Here is a 24,186-nt window from a genome sequence, read left to right on the forward strand (position 1 = left end):
GTTTGAACATGCATGTATCGTTTGTGTACAGGTATGAACACCAGTCACTATCTATCTGTAATAAATAATTAAGAGTATGAAGCAATGGATATTACATTTTTCATTTTTCTATTCTCTCTATATGTGTCTTTGTCAACCCTGAATAATGTAACACAGTTGTTTAATGATCAGTTTATTCTAGTCATTTTATACTATTTGAAGGATATTCACACCACTCTAGTAGATCTCTAGCCTGCTTTGCTATTGTCAGTCAAGCTACACATGTAAACAGAAACCTTAGCAAGCCAATAAATGTGCTATATTTTCAAAAACACCTTAACTCCTGTTCAAAAACTTATTCTCAAACTTTTTCTCTATAGTATTTTTTTTATTTATTTAACAGGTTTTATTGACCGTCATTTAGTTAAAACTTTCACAACGGTTTACAAATTTTAAGAAAATAAATACATCATTTTGGGTAATAACATTAAAATACATAAACTACAAATATAATCTTAAAACAGGTTATTATCAATAAGAATAAAACAGGTAAAAGATAAAAGCACTAAAACTGTATTCATGCACCATTATTCATCTATACCCTATGCCTTTTTAAATAACCATGTTTTCAGGTTTCGCTTAAAAATCTTAAAATCTGACTGTAGTCTTAGTTTAGTTGGCATTTCGTTCCAGTGTTTAGGGCCCGCTAATGATATAGCTCTCTCACGAACTGATGTTAATTTGGCTGTGTTAACTGAGGGAATGGACAATAATCCCTTATTTGCCGATCTTAAGTTTCTTTGCGGCGTATGAAGACGTATTGCTGCTTTCAGCCAATCGTTGTTTTCTCCAAAGATCACTTTATGTAAATTACATAAGGTCTTAAACTATATATGTGATTCTATTGGAAGCCAATGTAGCGCCATTAATACCGGTGTTATATGTTTATCTCTTCTTTTACCCAATAATACTCTTGCTGCGCTGTTCTGCAGCAATTCTAGTGGCCTGAGTGTCGATGCCGGGAGTCCCAAAAGCAGAGTATTGCAGTAATTTTACAGATTGTAAAATTGTCCTAAAATCATTTTGTTTTAAAAATGGTTTTAGTCTCTTCAATGTCACCAATTTAAAATATCCATCTTTTACTTTCTTTGATATATGGTTTTTAAAACTCAGATCTGATTCTAAAATAACACCTAAATCCCGTACATTGTTCTTAGGAGTAATTTTGACATTTTCAGTTATAGTTAATGGGGGTAATATATCATTTGATTGTTTTCGTTCCAAAAGTATTATTTCTGTTTTCTTTGTTTAATACTAGCCTCATCTGTTTTAAAAGTTGACTGATAATGGTTAGATACATGTTTATCAATTTATAAGTTTTCTCAATAGAATCATTTATTGGAACTAGAAATTGTATGTTGTCTGCATAGACATAATGATTTAGGTCTAATCCGGCTAGCAAGTGACACAGTGGCAACATATAAACGTTAAAAAGAGTTGCCGACAAGCATGAGCCTTGTGGAACCCCTGTTGTTACATTCATTTTATGCGATGTAGAATTATTAATTTTTACTCTGTAGGTGCGATCAGAGAGTTAAGAAGCAAACCATTTCAATGGTATTTTATCTATGCCAATTTCGGTCATTCTTTTTAATAGTATAGAATGATTCACCGTGTCAAAGGCGGCAGATAGGTCTAAAAGTATTAAAAAAAAATACCTTTGTCCATTATCAAAACCTTTTAAAATCGTATCTGTATTAAAATGTTTCCTAAAATCAAATAGTGAGGGATATAAAATTTCATTGGTTTCTAAATGTTCCGTCAGTTGTTTCTATACTATTTTCTCTGTTAATTTCGCTAAAAAGGAGAGATTTGAAATTGGTCTATAATTGTTAAATGGATTTGGGTCATTATTATTTTGTTTAGGTATTGGTACATGGCCTTCTGTTAAGGATATGTTAATCAGTGTAGAAATAGCTGGTACCATTATTTGCGCTAATAATTTTAATGTTAATAAAGGAATTTGATCAAGCGGGTGGTTTGCTGGGTTAAGTTTCTTAATTACATTTTCAACTTCAATTATTGAAGCTTCTTCAAAGTGAGTCCATTTTGTTGTTTCTCTTGCTTGCATATGTATATCTTGTTTCTGTATTACGTCTGCACTTTTAAATTTTTTTATTTTTTCTTCAAAAAATTGGGCTATCTCATTACATTTGTCCTCAGGAATGGTTATTTTTTTCATTTGGAATATTGCCTGTCAGATTTTTTACAATATCGAATAATGTTTTAGAGTTATGTGAAAATTTTTCTATCTTTTTATTGTAGTATTCTTTTTTTGCATTATTTATCAATTTTTTATAACGGGCTAAGAATGATCTTTATTTACTTAGATTCAAATTTGTTTTATTTTTTCTCCATATTTTTTCCTTCTTTCTAAGAAGTTTTTTTGCATTATTTATTATTTCATTATACCATGGGTTTTGTTTTCTTGGATTCTTTATGGTTTTAATTCTGATTGGGTTTATTTTATCAGCTATAGAAGTGGTCATAATCGTCCAGGAGAGAATGGCTGTAGAGGTATCTGAGGTATCAAGAGTTTTTATTCCATTTCCTAATTCATTTTTTAATTCATCTATATTGAAGTGTGGATGGTATTTAAAATTTATAGGTTTGACTAGATTATTATCTGAATCGATTTTCATCGTTATCTGTGTATGTAATAAGAAATGGTCTGACCATGGGACTGGAGTATAATGTATTGAAGTGTCAGTGATTTCTTTGATATCAGAAAAAATTAGATCTAATGTGTTGCCACCTTTATGAGTTGGATTTCTAGTTAATAGTTTATAACCGAGTGCTGTTAATACCTCTAGTAGTGTGCTACATGTTGTTGTATGTGGAGTAATATTCATATGTAGATTAAAATCTCCTAGTATTAATGTTGGAATATCTGAACTTATTGATGCTACAAAGAATTCAATTATTAGTGATAGATTATGTTCAAGAATTCCAAGAGGACATTATAACAGACATATTTGTAACATTTTTGATTTAAATAAAGCAACTTCCTATTGTTTCGGAACACTATTCGGTATTAGTTAAACTGAGAATTCCTTTTTTATAATTAACATAATGCCTCCTCCTTTACGTTGATGTCGTCGAATTCAAAATATATCAAATTTTTCGTTTGCTATTTGATTGGCTATCACTATAATCTGTAGATTTTAACCATGTTTCTGTTATCGCGACAAAGTCTGGTTTATGATTTATTAATATGTCCGAAATAACTGGGGTTTTTTTGCAATTGATTGCATGTTTATCAGAAAAAATGACAAAATCCAATTACTAAAGTCTTTAAAGTTGAAGTCTGTAATATTAATCAGATTCGGATTTTCATTTTTACTTATAGTTCTTCTGTTTCTTTGCTTGTTGTTTCCATTACTTTGTTGATGTCGATTTTCAATCGATATCCAATTTGTATAGGTTCCCTTAATTTGTAAAATGATTCATTTTTGTTTTTACCATGATTAAGGCATATTGGGATGGAAAAATTGTGTTTTTCCATTATGAAGAATTTTATATAAATTAAACTATATTATTATTATACTAAAAGCGAAAAGTTGTAGAAAAAAGTTTTAGAAGGGGCTGCACAAAGGCGCGCGATGCTGAGCCCCAACGCCTGCACTTTTATGGCCCCCTGGTCTCCCAAGAATGACGTCACAGGTGGGCGGGTCACCTGACCAAGGGGGAAAGTGCGGCTGAACTAGGGCTTACGCGGAGCAAATTAAAGATGGTAAGTCTTGGAGACAAGCCTTGGATGGTTACAGAGGCAGACAAGCAAGCAGCAAGTGATGACAGGCAGGAAACCAACAGTGCTGGTAATGATGGAGATAGCACCACATAATTACTCCTATATTTAAAACAGCTTAAAACGCAATCGCTGCGGTGATGCAAGCTTCATCTTATAAAGCGACTTAAAAATCTAGTGAGAGGGGAAAAATTGCCAAAATAAAACCAAACAATTACATCAATCTTTACTACTGTGCTGAAATTTAAAGACATACATTCTACTCTTATCTTTTAATTAGTGCTCGCTTGTTTGCTATACTTTTATCAGGGCAAAAAACGCCAAGATTTCTCCTACTATTCAAAATCATGATCGTTGCAGTAATACAAGTATCAACCTACAACAGGACATTTAAACATCTAAACAGAGGGAAGAGCGCCAGAAGATTATATTAATTCTTACCGGTATACTGAATTTTTAAAATCTATTCGCAACTCTTATCTTGTATCGATGCTCGCTTTTTATTCTGCTTTTGTAATGGCAGTGATGAAAGTTTCAACTTACAACGGGACCTTTAAACATATATTCAGAGGGGAAAAAGGACGCCAAGAAATAAAACCGATTCTTACTGATGTGCTGAAATTCAGAAGTGTAGTCTCCACTCTCATCTATATGTACTGCTCGCTTTTTTGTTACAATTTTATACCGGTGAAAAAGAAATATTTAAACATCTAAAAAAAGGGGGGCATGTCAAACAACCAGTGTGGTGGGAAAATAAAATGAAACACATTCTTATATTATTTATATATATATATGAAACAAGATTGTTTCTTATAAAAATAAAAGGTATATCACGCTGGTGTGTGAAAAAAGAGTGCCTAATTTTCCCTGCAGAAACATATATCAAAAAATATTGAAATGTCACCTTATCTTTTTGAAGAATTATATTGAAAACAATTTTTGTGTACAGTAAAAATTGTGTGCAATAAAAAATGTTTTTTTATTTGCAATAAAATGTGTGCAATAAAAAAATAATTTAAAAAATATGCATCGTATATAGCCATCTAAAAAACTTAACTTACAAATACTCATAAAAAAAAACAAAAACCAGAAAAGTCAATATCAGCATTCAAACCATGCAGAGTAATAGTATTAAAATCATAAATATATTTCTGTTCTAATTGTAACAAACGTCTGTCTAAATTACCCCCTCTCCAACTCAATAATGGCTGTTGGATTATGCAAAATTTACAGTCAGTAAATTTGTGGTTGTGTGTTATTGAATTCTCCACTAATGGTTTTGATACTACTTTTATGTTCGATGATTCTTTTCTTGAATTCTCTGATGGTTTTGCCGATATAGATCTTGTTGCAAGGGCAGATTGCTGCATATATAACCCCTTTAGTATTGCAATTGGTAAAGGTTCTGAATTTAAAAATTCTGTTCTGTCCAGACATCACTAAATGATCTGTTTTAATGTTAACATTACACACTGAACATCTGCCACACGGGTAGTGACCCGGAGGTCTTATATCTCGAATCTGTCGTTGTGGCAATGTTGAAGAAGAAATCAGATCTTTTAGATTCTTTTCCCGTTTATTTGCTACCAGTAATTCTTTATCTTTAAACATGGCTAAACCTTGTAAAATTGGCCAAAGTTTTCTCATAATGGAAACAATGTTGTGTGACATGGGAGTGTATGTGAGGGGACAAGCAATCCAATCCATGGGTCTCTTCTCTTTTTTTCTTTAAAAGATCATATATGACACCTTTTTCACACAGTTAATAACAGACATATATTAATATTGGATTTTCATGATACTCACACTTTTTGAGACACACCCCCCCCCCCCCCCTGATTTTGGTGCCTTTTTCACATAAAATTGTAACAAAAAAGCGAGCAGTACATATAGATGAGAGTGAAGACTACATTTCTGAATTTCAGCACGTCGGTAAGAATCAGTTTTATTTCTTGGATTTATTTTCTGGTGTCCTTTTTCCCCTCTGAATATATGTTTATAGGTCCCGTTGTAAGTTAAAATTTGCAGCACTGCAGCGATCGTTGTTAAAAGAGATATTTTGGAGTCCTTTGCCATTACTAAAGCATAATAAAAAGCAAGCATTGATATAAGATAAGAGTTGTGATTAGATTTTGAAAATTCAGTATACCGGTAAGAATTAATATAATCTTCTGGCGCTCTTCCCTCTGTTTAGATGTTTAAATGCCCTGTTGTAGGTTGATACTTGTATTACTGCAGCGATCGCGGTTTTGAATAGTAGGAGAAATCTTGGCTTTTTTGCCCTGATAAAAGTATAGCAAAAAAGCGAGCACTAATTAAAAGATAAGAGTAGAATGTATGTCTTTAAATTTCAGCACACTAGTAAAGATTGATGTAATTGTTTGGTTTTATTTTTGGTGATTTTTCCACTCTCACTAGATGTTTAAAATTCCCATTATAAGTTGAAACTTGCATCAACGCAGCGATCGCGTTTTGATCTGTTTAAATATAGGAGTAATTATCTGGTGCTATCTCCATCATTACTATAGAGAAAAAGTTTGAGAATATGTTTTTGAACAGGAGTTAAGGTGTGTTTGAAAATATAGCACATTTATTGGCTTAAGGTTTCTATTTACATGTGTAGCTCGACTGACAATAGCAAAGCAGGCTAGAGATCCACTAGTGGTGTGAATATCCTTCAAATAGTATAACATGACTAGACTAAATTGATCATTAAACAACTGTTACATTGGGGAGGAAGTGACGTCACCCCTCATGCGAGCAGCTTGAATCGGCTGCTCCGTGTGCACCGCGGGATTCAGAGGCTAGAACCACGCTGTTTTTCGCCTAAATTTGAGCACTTACGTTTAAAAGGGGTCCCAAAGCTCGGGGCATGGCGGCCAAACGCAAAGTCAGCAATTTACGGAAGTTTTCTTACTCTCGGGGAAAACGGCGATGTTGGCGGCGCAAAATCCAAAATGGTGCCAGAGAACCCACTATCAGAGAGCGAGGAGGGAGTGCCCGACTTGCTGGCCACCACAAGTGAATTTCCAATATGGGACGAATTAAGAGGTTGGTTCATGGAGCTGAGGCAGGACATTAAAAATTACAAGGCAGAAATCACTAATTCGATTGCTGAAATGAGAGAGGAGACTGCTGAGCTGGGCAGAAGGGTGGATGAAGCTGAGATCCGGCTAGACACTCAGGGGGAAGGCTGGGCTCAGATGCAAATATGCCATCAGGATTTGCAGGTTACCTGCCAAGCCTTAGCTGACAAAGAAGAAGATATGGAAAACGTAGCCGGAGAAGCAATCTCCGGATAAGAGGGGTCCCAGAAACGGAGGAATATGGGGACTGTTTTGCTGTGGTGGAAAAGATTGCTATCTTTCTCTGGGAAAAAGAAGAAAACCTGTCAGATGCAGCCATGCCTAATATTATCATTGACAGGGCGCATAGAACTCTGGGTCCCAGAATTGCAAACAGACCCAGAGACATAGTGGTATGTTTCCACTCTTTTACTCTTAAAGAAAACCTCTAATATTTCCAGGAGCAAGCGCACGTGGCTTTGGGAGGACCATGATATCGCCATCTTTGCTGATTTTTCTTCAGCCACTTTAAAAAAGCGCCAGGAATTTCGCTGTGTCACCACTAAGCTTATTGAGGCTAACATCAGATATAGGTGGCTTTTTCCAGGAGGTCTGTCTTTCATGATTCAGAGAGCTACTCACAGAGCCAAGACAGTACTGGAAGCCAGCGCGATCTTGAAGGAGGCAGGCATTATCATTGAAGTTCCCCCTGCTACGAAGGGAGCTGGCTCTTCTCTGGCCAATATCGCAACTACATTCAACTCTCAGCCTCGCTGGCAGCGAGTCCCTAAGGGATGAAGAAGGCTTCAGAGGAACCCAGAGACTGATAACTCGACTGGAACCACGGAATGACTGAGTCTTTAGCTTATACAAGTACTGAGACTTCTTTCTACTTTGCAATAGAAAAATGGTGGTTACCTAAAGTTTCAATTATCACCCATTTTAGGTGCCATGAGGAGCGACAAAGACTTCCTCCATGCTTATTTGGAGCACAGGGTTTGTGCTTCTGGGTCTGAAGGGGGAGGGGGGATGGGACTGGGGTTTTGGTATACTAAAATGAAGGTGATATTGTTAGCTTTCCAAAGAGGATGGATCCTGGGTGGTGGCCTAGTAGATAGTGGAGGCAGGAAGGAGGGGGTTCTTATTTAAATGGTTACCCTTACATTTTTTTTCCCTTAATACCAAAGGGCTTAATAGCCCGGGTAAGCGTCGTTTACTGTTTAAGGAACTAGACCGCATGCAGGCAGATGTGGTCTTTCTCCAAGAAACCCATTTACGGAAACATTACGTGGGCCTAATGAAAAATCCTAAATATCCCTATCAATATTGGGCGGCCGCTACTCACTCCTAGAAGTATTCGGGGGTAGGAATTTTATTGCATAAAGATACCCACTTTGAATTTAAGGATCTTATAATGGATCCATCGGGAAGAATGGTTATGTTGAAATTCTCATTGGGTGGGGAAATCTTTTCTGTGATCTCTGTTTATGGGCCTACTGCTCAAAAAGCTGATTTTTTTAGGTCACTGAATCAGACATTGGCATCTAAAATAGAAGGATCTCATATAATAGGCGGGGATTTTAATCTGACTCTAGATCCTGGCAAGGACTCCTCCACAGGGAATAGTTCGGACCCTAAGGTGGCTAGACAGGCACTTAAACGCCTAATGGCCGACATGGGGATCTTGGATATTTGGCGCACACTATTCCCAAAATCCAGGAACCTATGCATTCTACTCTACCCCACATGGCAGCTATTTGAGGATTGATATGTTCATGGGCAGTAGAAGCTTGTTACCCTGGGTGACTAAAGTGGATAATAGAGGCCATTGTATGCTCCTACCACGCCCCCATATGGTTTACTCTACAGCTTCAGGATTATGATAGAGGGGTGTGCGCTATTGGAAACTGAATGATTCACTTCTCAATGATCAGGGTTTTATCTCTCAAATAGAACAAGATATACAGGACTATCTATTGCTCAATGATACTGGAGAGGTGACAGCCGAGATGGTTTGGGAATGTTTAAAAGCGGTTCTAAGGGGAAAATTCATAGCAAGAGCCTCCTATGTTAAATGCCAAAGGGAAGCAGAACGGGAGCGATTGATGCGCCAGTTGAAGGTATTAGAGAAAATCCATAAAATGGATCAGACACGAAGGGGCTCTCTCGCGTCCCTTGAGGCTGTACGCACACAGATAGCTTCTCTTGATGCTGCTGCTATTGCGTATCAGCTTGAACGGACACAACAAAAATATTTCGAAGGCGGCAATAAAGCTGGGAAACTACTGGCTCATAAATTGAAACGCAGACAGGATCAGGCCACTATTGTTAAAATCAAAAGTCAAGAGGGAATTGTTATCTGATGGTAGAGAGATCAGACAGCATTTTCAGCAATTTTCTCTGAGTTGTATTCCGCTAATGGTCAGATACCTCAGAGTGCTATAGAGGAATATTTGGAGAACTCAGACCTGATCGCCTTAGAGCCCTCACAGCAGTCTATCCTGGATAAGGGATATTTCGGAACTTGAAATACAAAAGGCCATTCAAAATCTAAAACCCGGAAAATCGCCAGGTTTAGATGGATATATGGGGAGATTTTATAAACAGTTTGCTCCATTGATTACCCCTATTTTAGCAAAAATTTTTAAGTCGCTGAAGGAAGGACAGTCGCTTTCCCCATCAGCCAATACAGCAGGCATAACGATCTTGGTTAAGCCGGGCAGGGACCCCTCAGTGTGCAGGTCCTATAGACCGATATCCCTTATTAATATTGATTTGAAGATTCTTGCCAAGATACTAGCGAATCGGTTAAATTTGGGTTTTTGACCCAAATTATCCACCCAGATCAGGCAGGCTCTATTCCGGGTCGGCAGGCCAGTGAGAATATGCATAAAATACTGGATATGATTTGGTGGGTAAAACAACATAGGATACCACAGTGGCGTAGCCAGAAATGAATTTTTGGCTGGGCCCAAGGTTAACATGGGTGGGCACTAAAAGTCTGAGCCATGGAATTCATATTCTTATTGATAAATACTTTCACACACACACACCTGACAATAGATTTCTAAATAATCTGCTACAGCTGTTATACTTTTAATATTTAAACTCAATTACTACAAGCAACTACCAATGCTAAACCTAATATATAGTTATGAAAGCATTTCAATTATACTTAAAGAGATCTCAAGTGGCAGTATCTCATAACTTACAAAGAACCATATACTAGTCTACTATAAAGACAGATATCTCATCATACATCACAGTATTCTGTGAGATGTTTTAAAACCCTCTGGGAATGTTGTACCAAAATATTTCTACTTGAAAAAAGCTCAGAAAGGCAATGTACTTTTAAGATGGAACTAGGTTCAAACTAATTACAAATTCAATGATGAAGGAACCCTCTTTCCTTAAACTTATCAAACGCAGTAATTCATGACCATCATAATAGGCATCATTGTGTGGTAAAGTATACCTTTGTCACTCTGCCTTATGCTTAATCATAGGTCAGTCCATATTTTTAAGTGTTTTTGTTGCTTAATTCACCCCAGTGATATACTCCAAATTTCTAGCAATAATCTTGTTACATCAATTCGAGGTTACTTATGTTGAAAATTATGAACCAAACTTATCTGGATAATACGATGTTATTACTTCTTCTTAACCACCATCGACTTTGAGTTGATGCCACGCCAAGATACGCCATGCTGTGGAATATATTACGCCCTTGAAGAAGGACTCGATGCTAGTCCGAAACATTGTGCAATGTCGGGCATAGAACAGCAATATAGTGAATTCTCATATTGCTGACAATTTGAGGGCATCAAGCTCAAAGTCGATGGTGGTTAAGAAGAAGTAATAACATTGTATTATCCAGATAAATTTGGTTCATAATTTTCAACAAAAGTAACCTTGAATTGATGTAACACAAGATTATTGCTAGAAATTTGGAGTATATCACTGGGGTGAATTAAGCAACAAAAACACTTAAAAATATGGACTGACCTATGATTAAGCATAAGGCAGAGTGACAAAGGTAAACTTTACCACACAATGATGCCTATTATGATGGTCATGAATTACTGCGTTTGATAAGTTTAAGAAAATAGGAAAGAGGGTTCCTTCATCATTGAATTTGTACCAAAATATTTACCATAATTGAGCAAATGCCTTATTAATCTGTATCAATAAAACAGATAAATATCTTTGAAGATTTATTTTCCTTTCCTATGGCTCAACTATTTAGTTTTAGTCTTCCTCTGATGCTGACATTTGCTGAATCGAGTCCAGGGGCTCCTGACATTCATCCCCATTTCTTTACAAAGGAAGAACAGAAAAAAAGACTGTTCTGGATAAAGAGATGTCTTGAAGGTGGTCACACCCTTTGGCTGACAGCTGGGATGTATCCTTAGCAGTGTGGAGAGGATAACTGGGTAGACAGGAGAAAAAGGCTATCCAGCCCTGTCATTTACTAAGCTATCATCATGTAAACATACACTCTGCATCCACAAATAAGATTGATACAATTGCCTACATGCTAGTAAAATACCTCACCTCAGGCACACACACAGAACCGACCTTCACCAAAGTACAGAAAGACCACACATTATAAATATGGAGATAGAAACTGGAATGGAAAACCAAAAAAAGCCACTCTGCATGCAGTGCAAACCTGGAGAAATGGAAAGAGAAATACAGCACCTAACAGTCCCAGAATCTGCAATAATGCACACAAACTAAGCCGCACAAAGTTACACCTGCATTATGGAACATATAACAACCCTATCTATGAAAAGGCAACACTACAAATATTAAATCAGGTCCTAAACACTTAATACACCTCCTATTAGGAAAACAGAACAAGCCAAGCTGCTATAGAGCCCCACACAGAAATAACTGTAAAACTATATTAATAAATGTTTCAAAACAGCTGATGAACAGAATAACATCCAACAAAACTCATAAAAATTATTAAACATTGTCCAAATATCAATAAAATATTTCAAAACAGCAAACACATCACATAATACTCAATAATTAAAATGGCAGTCAATCAAGAAAAATAAACTTAAAATGCCACTTTTACTTACCATCTCCAGCAACTCTCCTACTCCTTTCCCTTGAAAGCACATACCAGGAGCAGCAGCTCTGTCTCTCACACACACACCCCAGTCACCTCCCTGCCCAGTCTCTGTCTCACACACACCCCAGTCACACCCCACACACACCCCAGTCACCCTCCCTGCCCAGTCTCTGTCTCACACACACCCCAGTCACCTCCCTGCCCAGTCTCTGTCTCACACACACACACCCCAGTCACCCTCCCTGCCCAGTCTCTGTCTCACACACACACCCCAGTCACCCTCCCTGCCCAGTCTCTGTCTCACACACACCCCAGTCACCCTCCCTGCCCAGTCTCTGTCTCACACACACCCCAGTCACCTCCCTGCCCAGTCTCTGTCTCACACACACACCCCAGTCACCCTCCCTGCCCAGTCTCTGTCTCACACACACACCCCAGTCACCCTCCCTGCCCAGTCTCTGTCTCACACACACACCCCAGTCACCCTCCCTGCCCAGTCTCTGTCTCACACACACACCCCAGTCACCCTCCCTGCCCAGTCTCTGTCTCACACACACCCCAGTCACCCTCCCTGCCCAGTCTCTGTCTCACACACACCCCAGTCACCTCCCTGCCCAGTCTCTGTCTCACACACACCCCACTCACCTCCCTGCCCTGCATTTCCAGCCCGTGGCTTGAACACTGCCACTCCTCCCACCCTGATGACCCCCTTCTTCCTGCCCTACCAGCCAATCAGAGGCTTCCTCCTTCCACTGGCAGGAAGAAGGCTTCCGATTGGCCGCGGGGGCAGGTAGAAGGGAGGAGGTTTTCTATTGGCCCACGGGGGCAGGAAGAAGGGAGGAGGTTTCCCATTGGCCCACGGGGGCAGGAAGAAGATAGGAGGTTTCCCATTGGCCCACGGGGGCAGGAAGAAGATAGGTTTCCCATTGGCCCGCGGGGGCAGGAAGAATGTAAAGGGAAGTATTACTGGGGCTGTGGGACACCAGGAGCCGCAACACACCAGCTGATTTTTTTTTTTTTTTCTCCCTTGGGTGCCTGCTGATGCTGCCTGCTTTTATTGGCTGCAGTGTCTTGCAAAGAAATTTGGGTGGGCCTGAATGGAAAGTGGGTGGGCCACTGCCCACCCAGGCCCACCCCTAGCTACGCCACTGGGATACCAGCGGTGGCTCTCTCGGTTGATGCCGAGAAAGCCTTTGACATGGTTCATTGGCCTTATTTATTTGCTTTATTACAACGCTTAAATTTTGGGCCAGATTTCCTACAGTGGCTCCATCAGCTCTATCAGAACCCTCTAGTGTACATAAAGATTAATGGGGGATACTTGCCCACTTTTAGGGTTCAGAGGGGCACTAGACAGGGTTGTCCTCTGTCACCGCTGTTATTTGCTATTTTTCTTGAACCATTAGCAAACAAAATTCGGAGTAATCCAGAGATACATGGGGTTCAGGTGGGCGCTTTTTCAACAAAAATATCACTCTTTGCGGATGATATTTTGCTTTTGGTTACTGAGCCAGAGCAGTCCCTTTCGCTAGTATCCCATACTCTTGAGGAATTTGGTAAGGTCTCAGGATTTCGAATCAATTGGGAGAAATCGGAGATCCTTAATGTGAATGTCTTTGCTGATATGGAAAAGTCTATGAGGGAAAAATTAAAATTTCAATGGGCACCAACTCATCTTAAATATTTAGGACTTTATATTAGTGCCACTCAAGATATGACCCAACTCAATTATGATAAACTACGGGCTCAGATTACTAGAGATTTAGAAGCGTGGAATCGTTACAGGATTTCCTGGTTTGGGCATATAGCAGCAGTGAAAATGATGATCTTGCCCAAATTTTTATACTTATTTCAAACGCTTCCCTTAGCCATTCCTAAGCAAATCTTATTACTTGGCAGAAACGCCTGTTATCCTATATTTGGGGGGGGGGGGGGGGGGGTCGCAGACCTAGAATTGCCCGCAAGGTTCTTTACAGATCTAAAATGCAGGGAGGATTGGATATACCTAATTTAGAGCGATATTATATGGCAGCCAGATTTAAGACGTTGGTGGAATGGCATAGGAGTTCATTACAGAAGCCATGGGTACTGTTTAGTCAACAATTATTGGCATCTGTCCCATTATCTAGCCTTCTTTGGCAGCCCAAAAGGACTTGGGTTCTCCAGCCTCGAGATATCCTACCGCCTTCTATGTTATTGCCTCTGCAGCTGTGGGAATCCAAGAAATCAGGGTTGGTAGGAGATCAAGAATTTCATCACAGCACATATTTGTATGCTAATTACTTATTCACTCTCAAGTCATGCTTTCCTGGGCTGGGCAAGGAAGGGAATTCTTTATTGGGGACAGCTCTGGGGAGCACAGAATTTATTAAGCTTCTCGGAGTTACACAGAAATATGATCTAGCGCACTCTGATCTGTACTTGTATTTACAGCTCCATCATTTTGTACAATCTCATTATCTTCAGAGGCATTTTGCACAAGGGAAATTAGATTTTGAGCTATTATGTTTGAATACACATCAAACGTCTAAATTACTCTCGAATGTTTACGCTTTTCTGGGTAAAGAGAACTATCAGAAACCCACCTATGTAAAAGCATGGGAAGTAGATTTACACAGAACCTTTGAGCAGGGTACTTGGGAAGAGCTATTCTCTAACACGGGTAAGGGTCCCATAGCCTCACATATAGTTGAAAATTGTTGGAAAATGGTGCTGCAGTGGTATTACTCTCCAGAGAGATTACATCGTATGTCCCCTTCAATTTCTAAACAGTGCCGGAGGGGGTGCTTTGCCACTGGCAGTTTCTTTCATATGTGGTGGGAATGTACAGTGCTGCATCCATTATGGTCTCAGCTGGAAGCCTGGCTGACCAAGCTATACCAGATCCCTATTTGTATTCTCCCTCAACAAGCTTTGTTGGGCTTTCCCTTGTCTCAGGGGAAGGAACAGTCTAATACTATGGCTACTTATATTTTCTCAGCTACCAGAATCGAAATAGCCAGACGATGGAAATCCCCTCAGATTCCCACTTTAGTGGAAGTTCAGAGCAAAGTGGAGCTAATTTACAGGCTCGCAGAAATTACGGCCCACCTCTGGCACACAGTGGGAGGTTTTAAGAGCACCTGGCATAAATATTATGAATGGCGGAAGGGTCTGGGCAGTTCTGTCAATGCTTAAGTGCTGGTTGTGTGGTAGGCTAGGAGATGTGAGATGCTTTCCTTAAATCTTTTATAGCCAACCTACCCAGGAGTCCCCGACTAATATACACTAATACCTGTTTTTGTGTACTTTATGATTAAAACGAAGGCGGTCAAATATCACCTATAATCTAGCAGTTAGGGGGGGGGGGGGGGGACAGCGTTTTTCTAGCTCTGTACTGAGGTTTTATGGATGTTTCGTAATTGTATATAACAAAGACACAGTACTACTTCCAGATTATAGAAGCTTTATATTGCTTTTTATTGCTTTATTTAACAAGGTGTTATCTGATGTAAGCCACGTACAAATCATTATGTAGAGTTGTTATGCATTTTGTATTGTTGCAAAATTGAGCAATAAAACATTTAAAACTGAAAAAAAACCTGTTACATTATTCAGGGTTGACAAAGACATATAGAGAGAATAGAAAAATGTAATATTCATTGGTCATACTCTTAATTATTACAGATAGTGACTGGTGTTTCATACCTGTACAAATAAATGATATATGCATGTTCAAACCCTTGAACTAGTCAGGCAATTTCATCAGTTTTTCTATATATAAAAAAAAAAATGTTATCGGTATCACTTCTAAAAACATGTTTTTTTTGGTTTTCATTCATCTTCACATGTGCAATTTTATAATACAGTTCACAATATCACAAATATAGCCATTTTAAATGTTGTGCTCAATATCAGCAATTTTTAGTTATGTCCATGTCACTCAGTTTTTTAGTTGTCTATCTTGCTCACTGATATGTTTTGGTGTATTTACAATAATTTTTATTTATATGCTTTTTTTGTATTTATGATTTTATTTGCTAAATGTTATGTCACCATTTACATGTAATTATTTTGTTTTTTTATTTAAGGTTTTAATTATACAAAGATCTGTATCTTATTTATATTTTAATTTTTGTGAGTTTGTGCATAAATATATGTGTACTAATATTTATGTATTTTATCTTAGCCCCTGAGGCAGCCACTTGAGTAGTGTCGAAACTCGGCCTGAGTCGGGTATTTTTGTGTCTCCACATCAATAAATGTGTATAAAAGACATCTGGCATCTATCTTGTTTGTTGTCTTCTCTGGAAATGAGCAGAACTTTTGTGCATCTTTGGTTGGTCATTTCATTGACTGGTTTCAATAAAATCAATAGGCTAAACCAAGACAAAGCAACACAAGAAAATTTCAAAAGATGTAGAAGGAAAAAGCAAGTTATGTATGTACAACAAAGGCATGCTTTACGTGTCTCAAGCAGGTGAAACAAACACTTGGACACCCAGAGCACTGCTTGCCAACATCAGGATGTATTCACATATATGAACAGTCTGCATAATATCAAAACTTTATTTGAACTGTATAAATAGGATCAGTAATACCAGAAGAAAGCCCAGAGGTTAAAAAGCAGCTCTGGGTTTAATTCCCTTTTCAGGCTTTGAATGCTGAAGCAGCACTCACATTGCTGAGTGAAGCGAGAGCTGGATACTGCTCTTATGATAACAATCACGGCAGTGAAATAAGCTCTGAAGACATAGGAAGGGGCTTCACATGATGGTTGATCATAGACATATGGAAGGGAGAGAGGCCTTAAAAAGGAAGATAAGCAAAGGGAGAAAGGAGGGGTTGAGAGAATAATGGCTAACTGAAGAACCCACCCTAGACTCCAGTAAATAAAAACCCTGAATATTTCACTTGAACTTTCTTAGGATTTATTTTTTTTTTGGATGTTAAGACCATTTATCTGTTATGGTACAAATTATACTACTATGTTTGGGATACTTTCTGTGTTCACTTGGGATCAGATAATCATTAAATAAACTTTCAGGAAGAATTAAGTTGAGAATAATTGGTGGGCATGAAGCGTTCTGATAGGATACGTCTTTTGTGGCTATTGACATAAAGGCACTGTGACAGATACAGCTGAACCAAAACATTAAAATTTCATTCTGCATTTTTTGTATGCTATGAACAGAAGACAGTAGTGGCTTACATCATTAGTTGCATTGCATTACTTGGTTTATACATCTGAAAAGGTTCAAAAGCAAAAGCAAAAGGTTCAAAAGCAAAAGCAAAAGATTGTCCTGCTGCAATCGCCGGGGAGGGCCTGAGCGATCGGCGCCGAGCCCCACCGGGGGAAGGCCAGGTAACCACGCTCCCCGCCCGGTCGACCTCAGCGCCGACAGCGCAGCCTAGAAACCGCGACGAGACCCACTAAACCCCGCCTACCAGCCAGGGCCTCCAATCGGAGCTCGGCCTGCCGGGTTTTAAAGCTCAGCGCGGCTTACCTGCTTCCTCTTTGTCCTGCTGCAATCGCCGGGGAGGGCCTGCGCGATCGGCGCCGAGCCCCACCGGGGGAAGGCCAGGTAACCACGCTCCCCGCCCGGTCGACCTCAGCGCCGACAGCGCAGCCTAGAAACCGCGACGAGACCCACTAAACCCCGCCTACCAGCCAGGGCCTCCAATCGGAGCTCGGCCTGCCGGGTTTTAAAGCTCAGCGCGGCTTACCTGCTTCCTCTTTGTCCTGCTGCAATCGCCGGGGAGGGCCTGCGCGATCGGCGCCGAGCCCCACCGGGGGAAGGCCAGGTAACCACGCTCCCCGCCCGGTCGACCTCAGCGCCGACAGCGCAGCCTAGAAACCGCGACGAGACCCACTAAACCCCGCCTACCAGCCAGGGCCTCCAATCGGAGCTCGGCCTGCCGGGTTTTAAAACTCAGCGCTCTGTGCGGCACCGCGCGCCGGGCGTCGCGCGCACGAAGGAGCGCGACAAAGGGGCCAGCCCCTTTGTCTCGCCCCTTCGTCGCAGCCACAAAGGAGCACCAACCCAGTACCAAGGAGTGACTGCAGATCTATCACATATATACCGTGACCGGCAACAAAGCATCCGAAACCAGACGGATTTCGCAACGGATACCGCAACGCTCTGCCTTCCAAGCCTCAACTGCATCCCAACCCTCCTCTACAGAGGTTCGCGCGGTCGGCGCCGCCCAAGCGGGGTAAGAGCCTTTCACCTAACCCGCCTACCAGCACATCAGCGCCAGACCTATACCCGACCTCCCTGCTACCTGTCTTGGCGATATCCGAAGCTGCCTTAAACAACAGCCTAAAAACAAACACTCAGGACAGTACACTGCCTCTGAATGTCCTTTACTGGTGATCACCTTGTATTTCTCTGTAGCTCTGCTCGCCCTTATGCGACTATCGTCAGCCCTGCTAGTGACTCATCCAACACTGCCTTCGAGTGTACCATGTTGCTGAATGTACCATGTTGCTGAATGTACCATGTTGCTGAATGTACCCAATACGTCATTGTAACATACCGTTCATATTTATAAGTTACCTCTACTATTTACCATTGCTTCTTACACCCTACCACTCCAGCTATCGCTACAGCCCCCCCCCCCCCCCCCCCCCGCATCTAGTTTTATAGCCCTCACCCTAGTCCACCCCTGCTACTGGAACCATGTGCCTACTCCCCATCCCAAGACGGCACCGCCCACTACTACGTAAGCCCCCTACAACACCCCCCCACCCACCCAACCCTCGCAAATCCCTCATACCTATTATGACCCCACCTTTCTCACAACTCCTAGGTTTAACAACCTTAGCCATTACCCTCTTCAATGCCCAATCCATTCAAAAAAAAGGACCTATACTAAATGATCTGCTTACAGACGACAATCTCGACCTATGTGCCATCACCGAATCCTGGTTAAAAAACACTGACCAGGTTTTCCTTAACCAGCTCCCAACAAAGACATACGACCTCCTCTCCATCCCAAGACCTAAAAAGAGAGGTGGAGGTCTACTCTTAGCAGCCAAAAAAAAACTCAGCCTCAAGCTCCAATCCACTCAACCCCCGCCCAAACTAGAAATTGCGCTTTTTACATCCAAATCCCTGCAGATCTGCCTAGTCTACGCCCCCCCAGGCTTAATTGAACAAGATCCCTCACCCATCACTGAATATCTCACTGTCAACATCAAAATAGACCTTCCCACCATTATCCTAGGGGATTTCAATCTCCATGTGGATGCCCACCCCGCCACCCCCGCCTGCGAAATCCTACTGGACACCCTCAAAGCCCTGGGTTTCAATCAAATCGTCACCCGGGCCACACACTCGACCTAATCTTCGTGAACTCTAAAATATCCATTGCCACCCCCCCTGTAATCACCCCAGTACCCTGGTCCGACCATTTCCTCATTAATACAACCCTTGAAACCAAATCCCACACACCTTCCACACAAAAACACCATAAAACTATCTCCTTCCGTAAACACTGTAGTACAGAAGAGCTCAACCTAGCTTTCGACAAAATATCTAACAATATCGATCTCACCAACCCAGACACTGCTCTCCACTCCTGGAACAATCTCACAACGACCATAGCCAACAAGATATGCCCCATCATCCACAAAGAAATACCCATTGCACAATGTGAGAAAAGAAAACCTTGGTTCTCCACCAATTTAAAAACAATGAAACAAGAACTAAGAGCTAAAGAACGCGCCTGGCGCAAACAACCATCCGCTACGCTTAAAGCTACTTACAACAACACCTTGCACGCATACCGTCATGCAATTACCCAAGCCAAGCGTGATTTCCACGCAGCTAAGATCCATGACTACCAATTTAATGCAACTGCCTTATTCACATACGTGTCAGAACTCACCGACCAAAACACACCTACCCTCAATGAAACCATCTCCAACAAAAGATGCGAAGAACTAGCTCTCTACTTCAAAAACAAAGTCGACAATATCCTACTTCGCTTCCCAGCTAACGTCACCCCCCTCACCCCCATCCCGAATGACAAAAAGATCACCCTTAGAGAATTTGACCTCACCACCAGCATAGAAGTAGAAGCTACCCTAAAAAAGATGAAACCTGCCACACACCCCTCAGACACCATTCCCTCAAAAACCCTCCTCTCTATTACCCCCGCCATCACCAAACCTATTAAGGACCTAATCAACTGCTCCATTACCGCAGGCAGTGTCCCAAACCCACTCAAACTGACCATAGTTAAGCCCCTCCTGAAGAAATCCACCCTTGACCCCACAGACCCGGCCAATTACCGTCCGATCTCCAATCTTCCTTTCTTATCCAAAGTCCTAGAGAGGGTTATTAACAAACAACTGACGGACTATTTAGAAGACCACAATGTCCTCCACACTAAACAGTTCGGTTTTCATAAAGCCCGAAGTACCGAAACCCTATTACTGGCCATGACAGACACCATACTCAAAGGTATGGATCACGGAAACTCGTACCGCCTCGCCCTATTAGACATCTCAGCTGCCTATGATACAGTCAACCATCAAATACTAATGGCCCGCCTAGCAGAAATAGGCATCGCAGGTACAGCTCTATCATGGCTCTCCTCCTACCTCACAAACAGAGAATACGTAGTAAAAATCGACAAGCACGAATCCTCACGCATACCTATCACGCAAGGTGTACCCCAAGGCTCATCCCTATCCTCCACCCTCTTTAATATTTACCTCCTACCCCTATGCCACCTCCTCTCCAACCTAGGCCTGAATTTCTTCCTATATGCAGATGATGTGCAGATTCTCATACCGTTTCAAGAATCCATAAGCGAACCCTTGCAACGCTGGGAATCCTGCCTCACCACCATAAGCGCCCTGTTATCTGAACTCCATCTAGCTATAAACACTTCTAAAACAGAATTACTTATCATCTCCAACCAACCTGAACGTTTCACCCTCCCCATGCGACAGAACACTCCTCAAAATACTACCACAACCCTCTCTCAGACCCAGTCTGTAAGAGACCTAGGCGTCTTCATAGATCAGCACCTAAGTTTTAAACCCCACATCAAAACTCTACTTAAGGGGGGTTTCTATAAACTTAACATCCTAAAAAAATTCAAACCCCTCCTCCACACCAATGATTTCCGCACAGTCATACAGACCACCATGCTCACAAAATTAGACTATTGCAACTCCCTGCTACTAGGACTCCCCGCCACCACCATCAAACCCCTTCAGATTCTACAAAACTCCATGGCCAGAATCATAACCGGTACGCGCAAAAGAGACCACATCACCCCCATACTAAAGGACCTACATTGGTTGCCCATCTCCTTCCGCTCACAATACAAAACCCTCACCATCCTTCACAACACCCTACATAAACACAACCACACCTGGCTCGATGAAATGCCTCATTACCGCTCCTCCAACCGCCCCACAAGAACAACCCATACAGGCACTCTCCACATCCCATCCCTCAAAACAGCACACTCAACTCATACCAGAGGGAGAGCCTTCTCCGTCGCTGGCCCCACCCTCTGGAACTCCCTCCCCACCCTCCTACGCCAAGAGACATCCTTTCACAAATTTAAGAAAGGAGTCAAGACATGGCTTTTCCGACAGGCCTACCCCGACACAAACCAAATTTAATATCCCCTAGCCCCCTTGCTCTACCTTATACTCCTTGCTCCCCCCCTTTCCCCGGTCCTTCCTCAGAAGAAAACCTTCTACCCCATTGAATACCGCCTACTTCAACTCTTCCATTAACCTACCTAGTTAAGCGATTCCATGTACATTAGCCATCTGTACATGGTATCCCTCTTTTCTGCCTTTCTCTCCCCCCATCTCTTCAAACAAGCCTTTCTCCCCCTCCCTTTCCTTTTCCCACTTTCTCTACCCTTTTTTCCTCTATCTATACCTTTCTTTCCCTTACTTATCCCCCTTTTCCCACCCTCCCTACCGTCTACCCCTTACCCTCCCCCCCCCCCTCGCCCTACCCCCCCTGCCTACCCTCCTTTCAAACCTACACTCCTCGTTTTCCTTTAACATGATTTATTTTGCTGTATTTTGCTTTTGGTTTTTCTGTCTGTTGCTTCTCGTTTTAGTAACATCCTATTGTTTCAATGTTATACTGTTATATTGTTATACTGTATTTCCCATTTGAGTTCTATGTAAACCGGCATGATGTGTTTCACGAATGTCGGTAAATAAAAGTTAATAAATTAAATAAATAAATAAATAAATAAATAAATAAACAGATGTTGATGTCACATTGCAGCATCCTGTAGCAATGATGCAGGTCAGTACTGTGAGTAATGATTGCAGGCTCAAGAGCACTCAGAGCAAAACCTGTACCATATGGATCACCATTTTGTATTTTCAGGATTACTTTGTCTGACATAATTATAGCTTTGAAAAAAATGTTCCATTCCATAATTTAAAATAAATTAATTAATTAATTCTGCAGGTCTAATTTCCATGAGCCATTTCCTCGACTTGATCCACCTCCAGCTATGGCTAAGAAACGGACGCCTCGGGCTTTGAAGACCACCCAGGACATGATGATCTCCTCTAACCCTGTAATGAGTAGCTTGGAGTATACAGAACCTTTATCTGAGAAAGTGGAAAAGTCTCAGGATGGAATGGAGGAGATAATGCCACCATCAGCCAGAGCCTACTTTAAGCTGCTGAAGGAGAACCCAGAGACCCAGCCCTGTGATAATGGTCCTGAGCTGCTGGAGAATAGGAAAGACCTCTCTCAAGCTGATCTCTATGCACCTGACCTGCTCAACAAGCACAATCTGGAGTCGAAAGTGAACAATCCTGCAGAGAAGAGCATTGCCGCCTCTTCTCAGTGCCCTAATAAATCCAGCCTTCATCTCATCCTTAGCGAGGAGGAGAGCCTTGGAGAGGAAGCTCGGGATTCAGATAGTGGCCTACCGAGGAACTCAAGCTTAGAGAATGAGAGGCCTCACCCTGATCTCCTGTCCTTTGAAAAGAGCTCCTGACTTGGAGGACTATACTTTCAGTTAGAAAATGGGTCTTCAGAGCAGATTTTAATTGATTTCTCCACAAAATCTAAACAGACAATACTCAAAATATCATCTGCTAAACAACATTGACCGATGGGGACTATTTCTATCAGACCTGCACAACCTTGGGGATATCCTGCTCAATCAGTGCTATTTACTTGTGGAGGTACCTTGTTTAGGCTGCCAGCACTTGTTCACTTTCAGTAAAATAATATAAAAGTGTGTCGCTATAGCCATTATTAGTTAAATGTTTATCCTTTCCAAAATTGTGAAAAAAATACTGATTTTCATTTTAAATGTTTTACCTCATTTCTTACAAGAAAACAGATCTTATATAATCTCTTATATAATCATGATGAATGGGTGTCTATATGTCATCCCCTCCTTATATCTTGTAAATCATTCATCAACATTGACATAATAACATAGTAAATGATGGCAAAAAAGACCATCTGGGCCATCCAGTCTGCCCAGTTATTCTGTTCATAATGCTAAGGATACATCCTAGTTGCCAGTCACAGATTTCTGCAGATTGTAGAGTATCTAGTGACATTCACCCCCCAACTGCACAGTTCACACTTTTTATGGTCTCCTGATATTCCCTGCAGGGTTTTGTTTTGTGTTTTGCCTTGATTTTCCTTGATTTTAGCGAAAGGAGTCGACTCAATTGAAATCTCAGGTAGGTCAGAGCATATTAGCCTGAGAGAGATGCTCAAACAGAGTCTGCAGAGAGAGGACGAGCACCTCAGGGAAAGTTAGTGTTTACTGAAGGCTGAAGCATTGCACAATCACAGAAAGAACTGTAGAGAAAGCAGGCTATCATGTGACTCAACTCTCTCTAAAGAGAAAAAAAATATTTTCCAAAATATGCAGATTGCTTCAAAGACCATGGCTACTTTTCTGCACAAACTTAGCAATTGCATACTTTCCCTTTGAAAATTGCCAAAGGGAAAAGTATCTGCACACTATTTTTTCTTTTTCGTTTTCTAATTTAAATTTTCTTAAATTTTCATTTACATCAAAATAGAAAACATTAACACAGGTATGCAAGTCAAAATATAACAAGTAATAAACACTAAAAATACACAATGGCATACCAAGCCATAGTCCTCATAAAAAGGGGTAAATATTCAAAACAAAGATCAAAAAGTTATATCAATAATAGGAGAGAGAACTCAACAACAAAATATTAACAAATTATCCTGCAGCTTTATCAGTAATGAAGGTCTCTAAGAAGAGAG

General features: G+C 40.8%; 1 protein-coding gene across 2 annotated transcripts in view; it reads left to right on the forward strand.

Annotated features, from left to right (window-relative positions):
• LOC115099984 (carboxyl-terminal PDZ ligand of neuronal nitric oxide synthase protein-like) overlaps positions 1-23,762 on the forward strand; it is a 560,668-nt gene extending 536,906 nt beyond the window's left edge. For both annotated transcript variants that reach the window (XM_029618101.1, XM_029618102.1), the window contains one exon: positions 22,381-23,762. In XM_029618101.1, the coding sequence (XP_029473961.1) occupies positions 22,381-22,921 (541 nt within the window). In that variant the 3' untranslated portion in view covers positions 22,922-23,762. The remainder of the gene's footprint in view (positions 1-22,380) is intronic.
• The last annotated feature ends 424 nt before the right edge of the window (positions 23,763-24,186 follow it).

This window comes from Rhinatrema bivittatum, chromosome 10, assembly GCF_901001135.1.
Source record: "Rhinatrema bivittatum chromosome 10, aRhiBiv1.1, whole genome shotgun sequence".
Classification (NCBI taxonomy): domain Eukaryota; kingdom Metazoa; phylum Chordata; class Amphibia; order Gymnophiona; family Rhinatrematidae; genus Rhinatrema; species Rhinatrema bivittatum.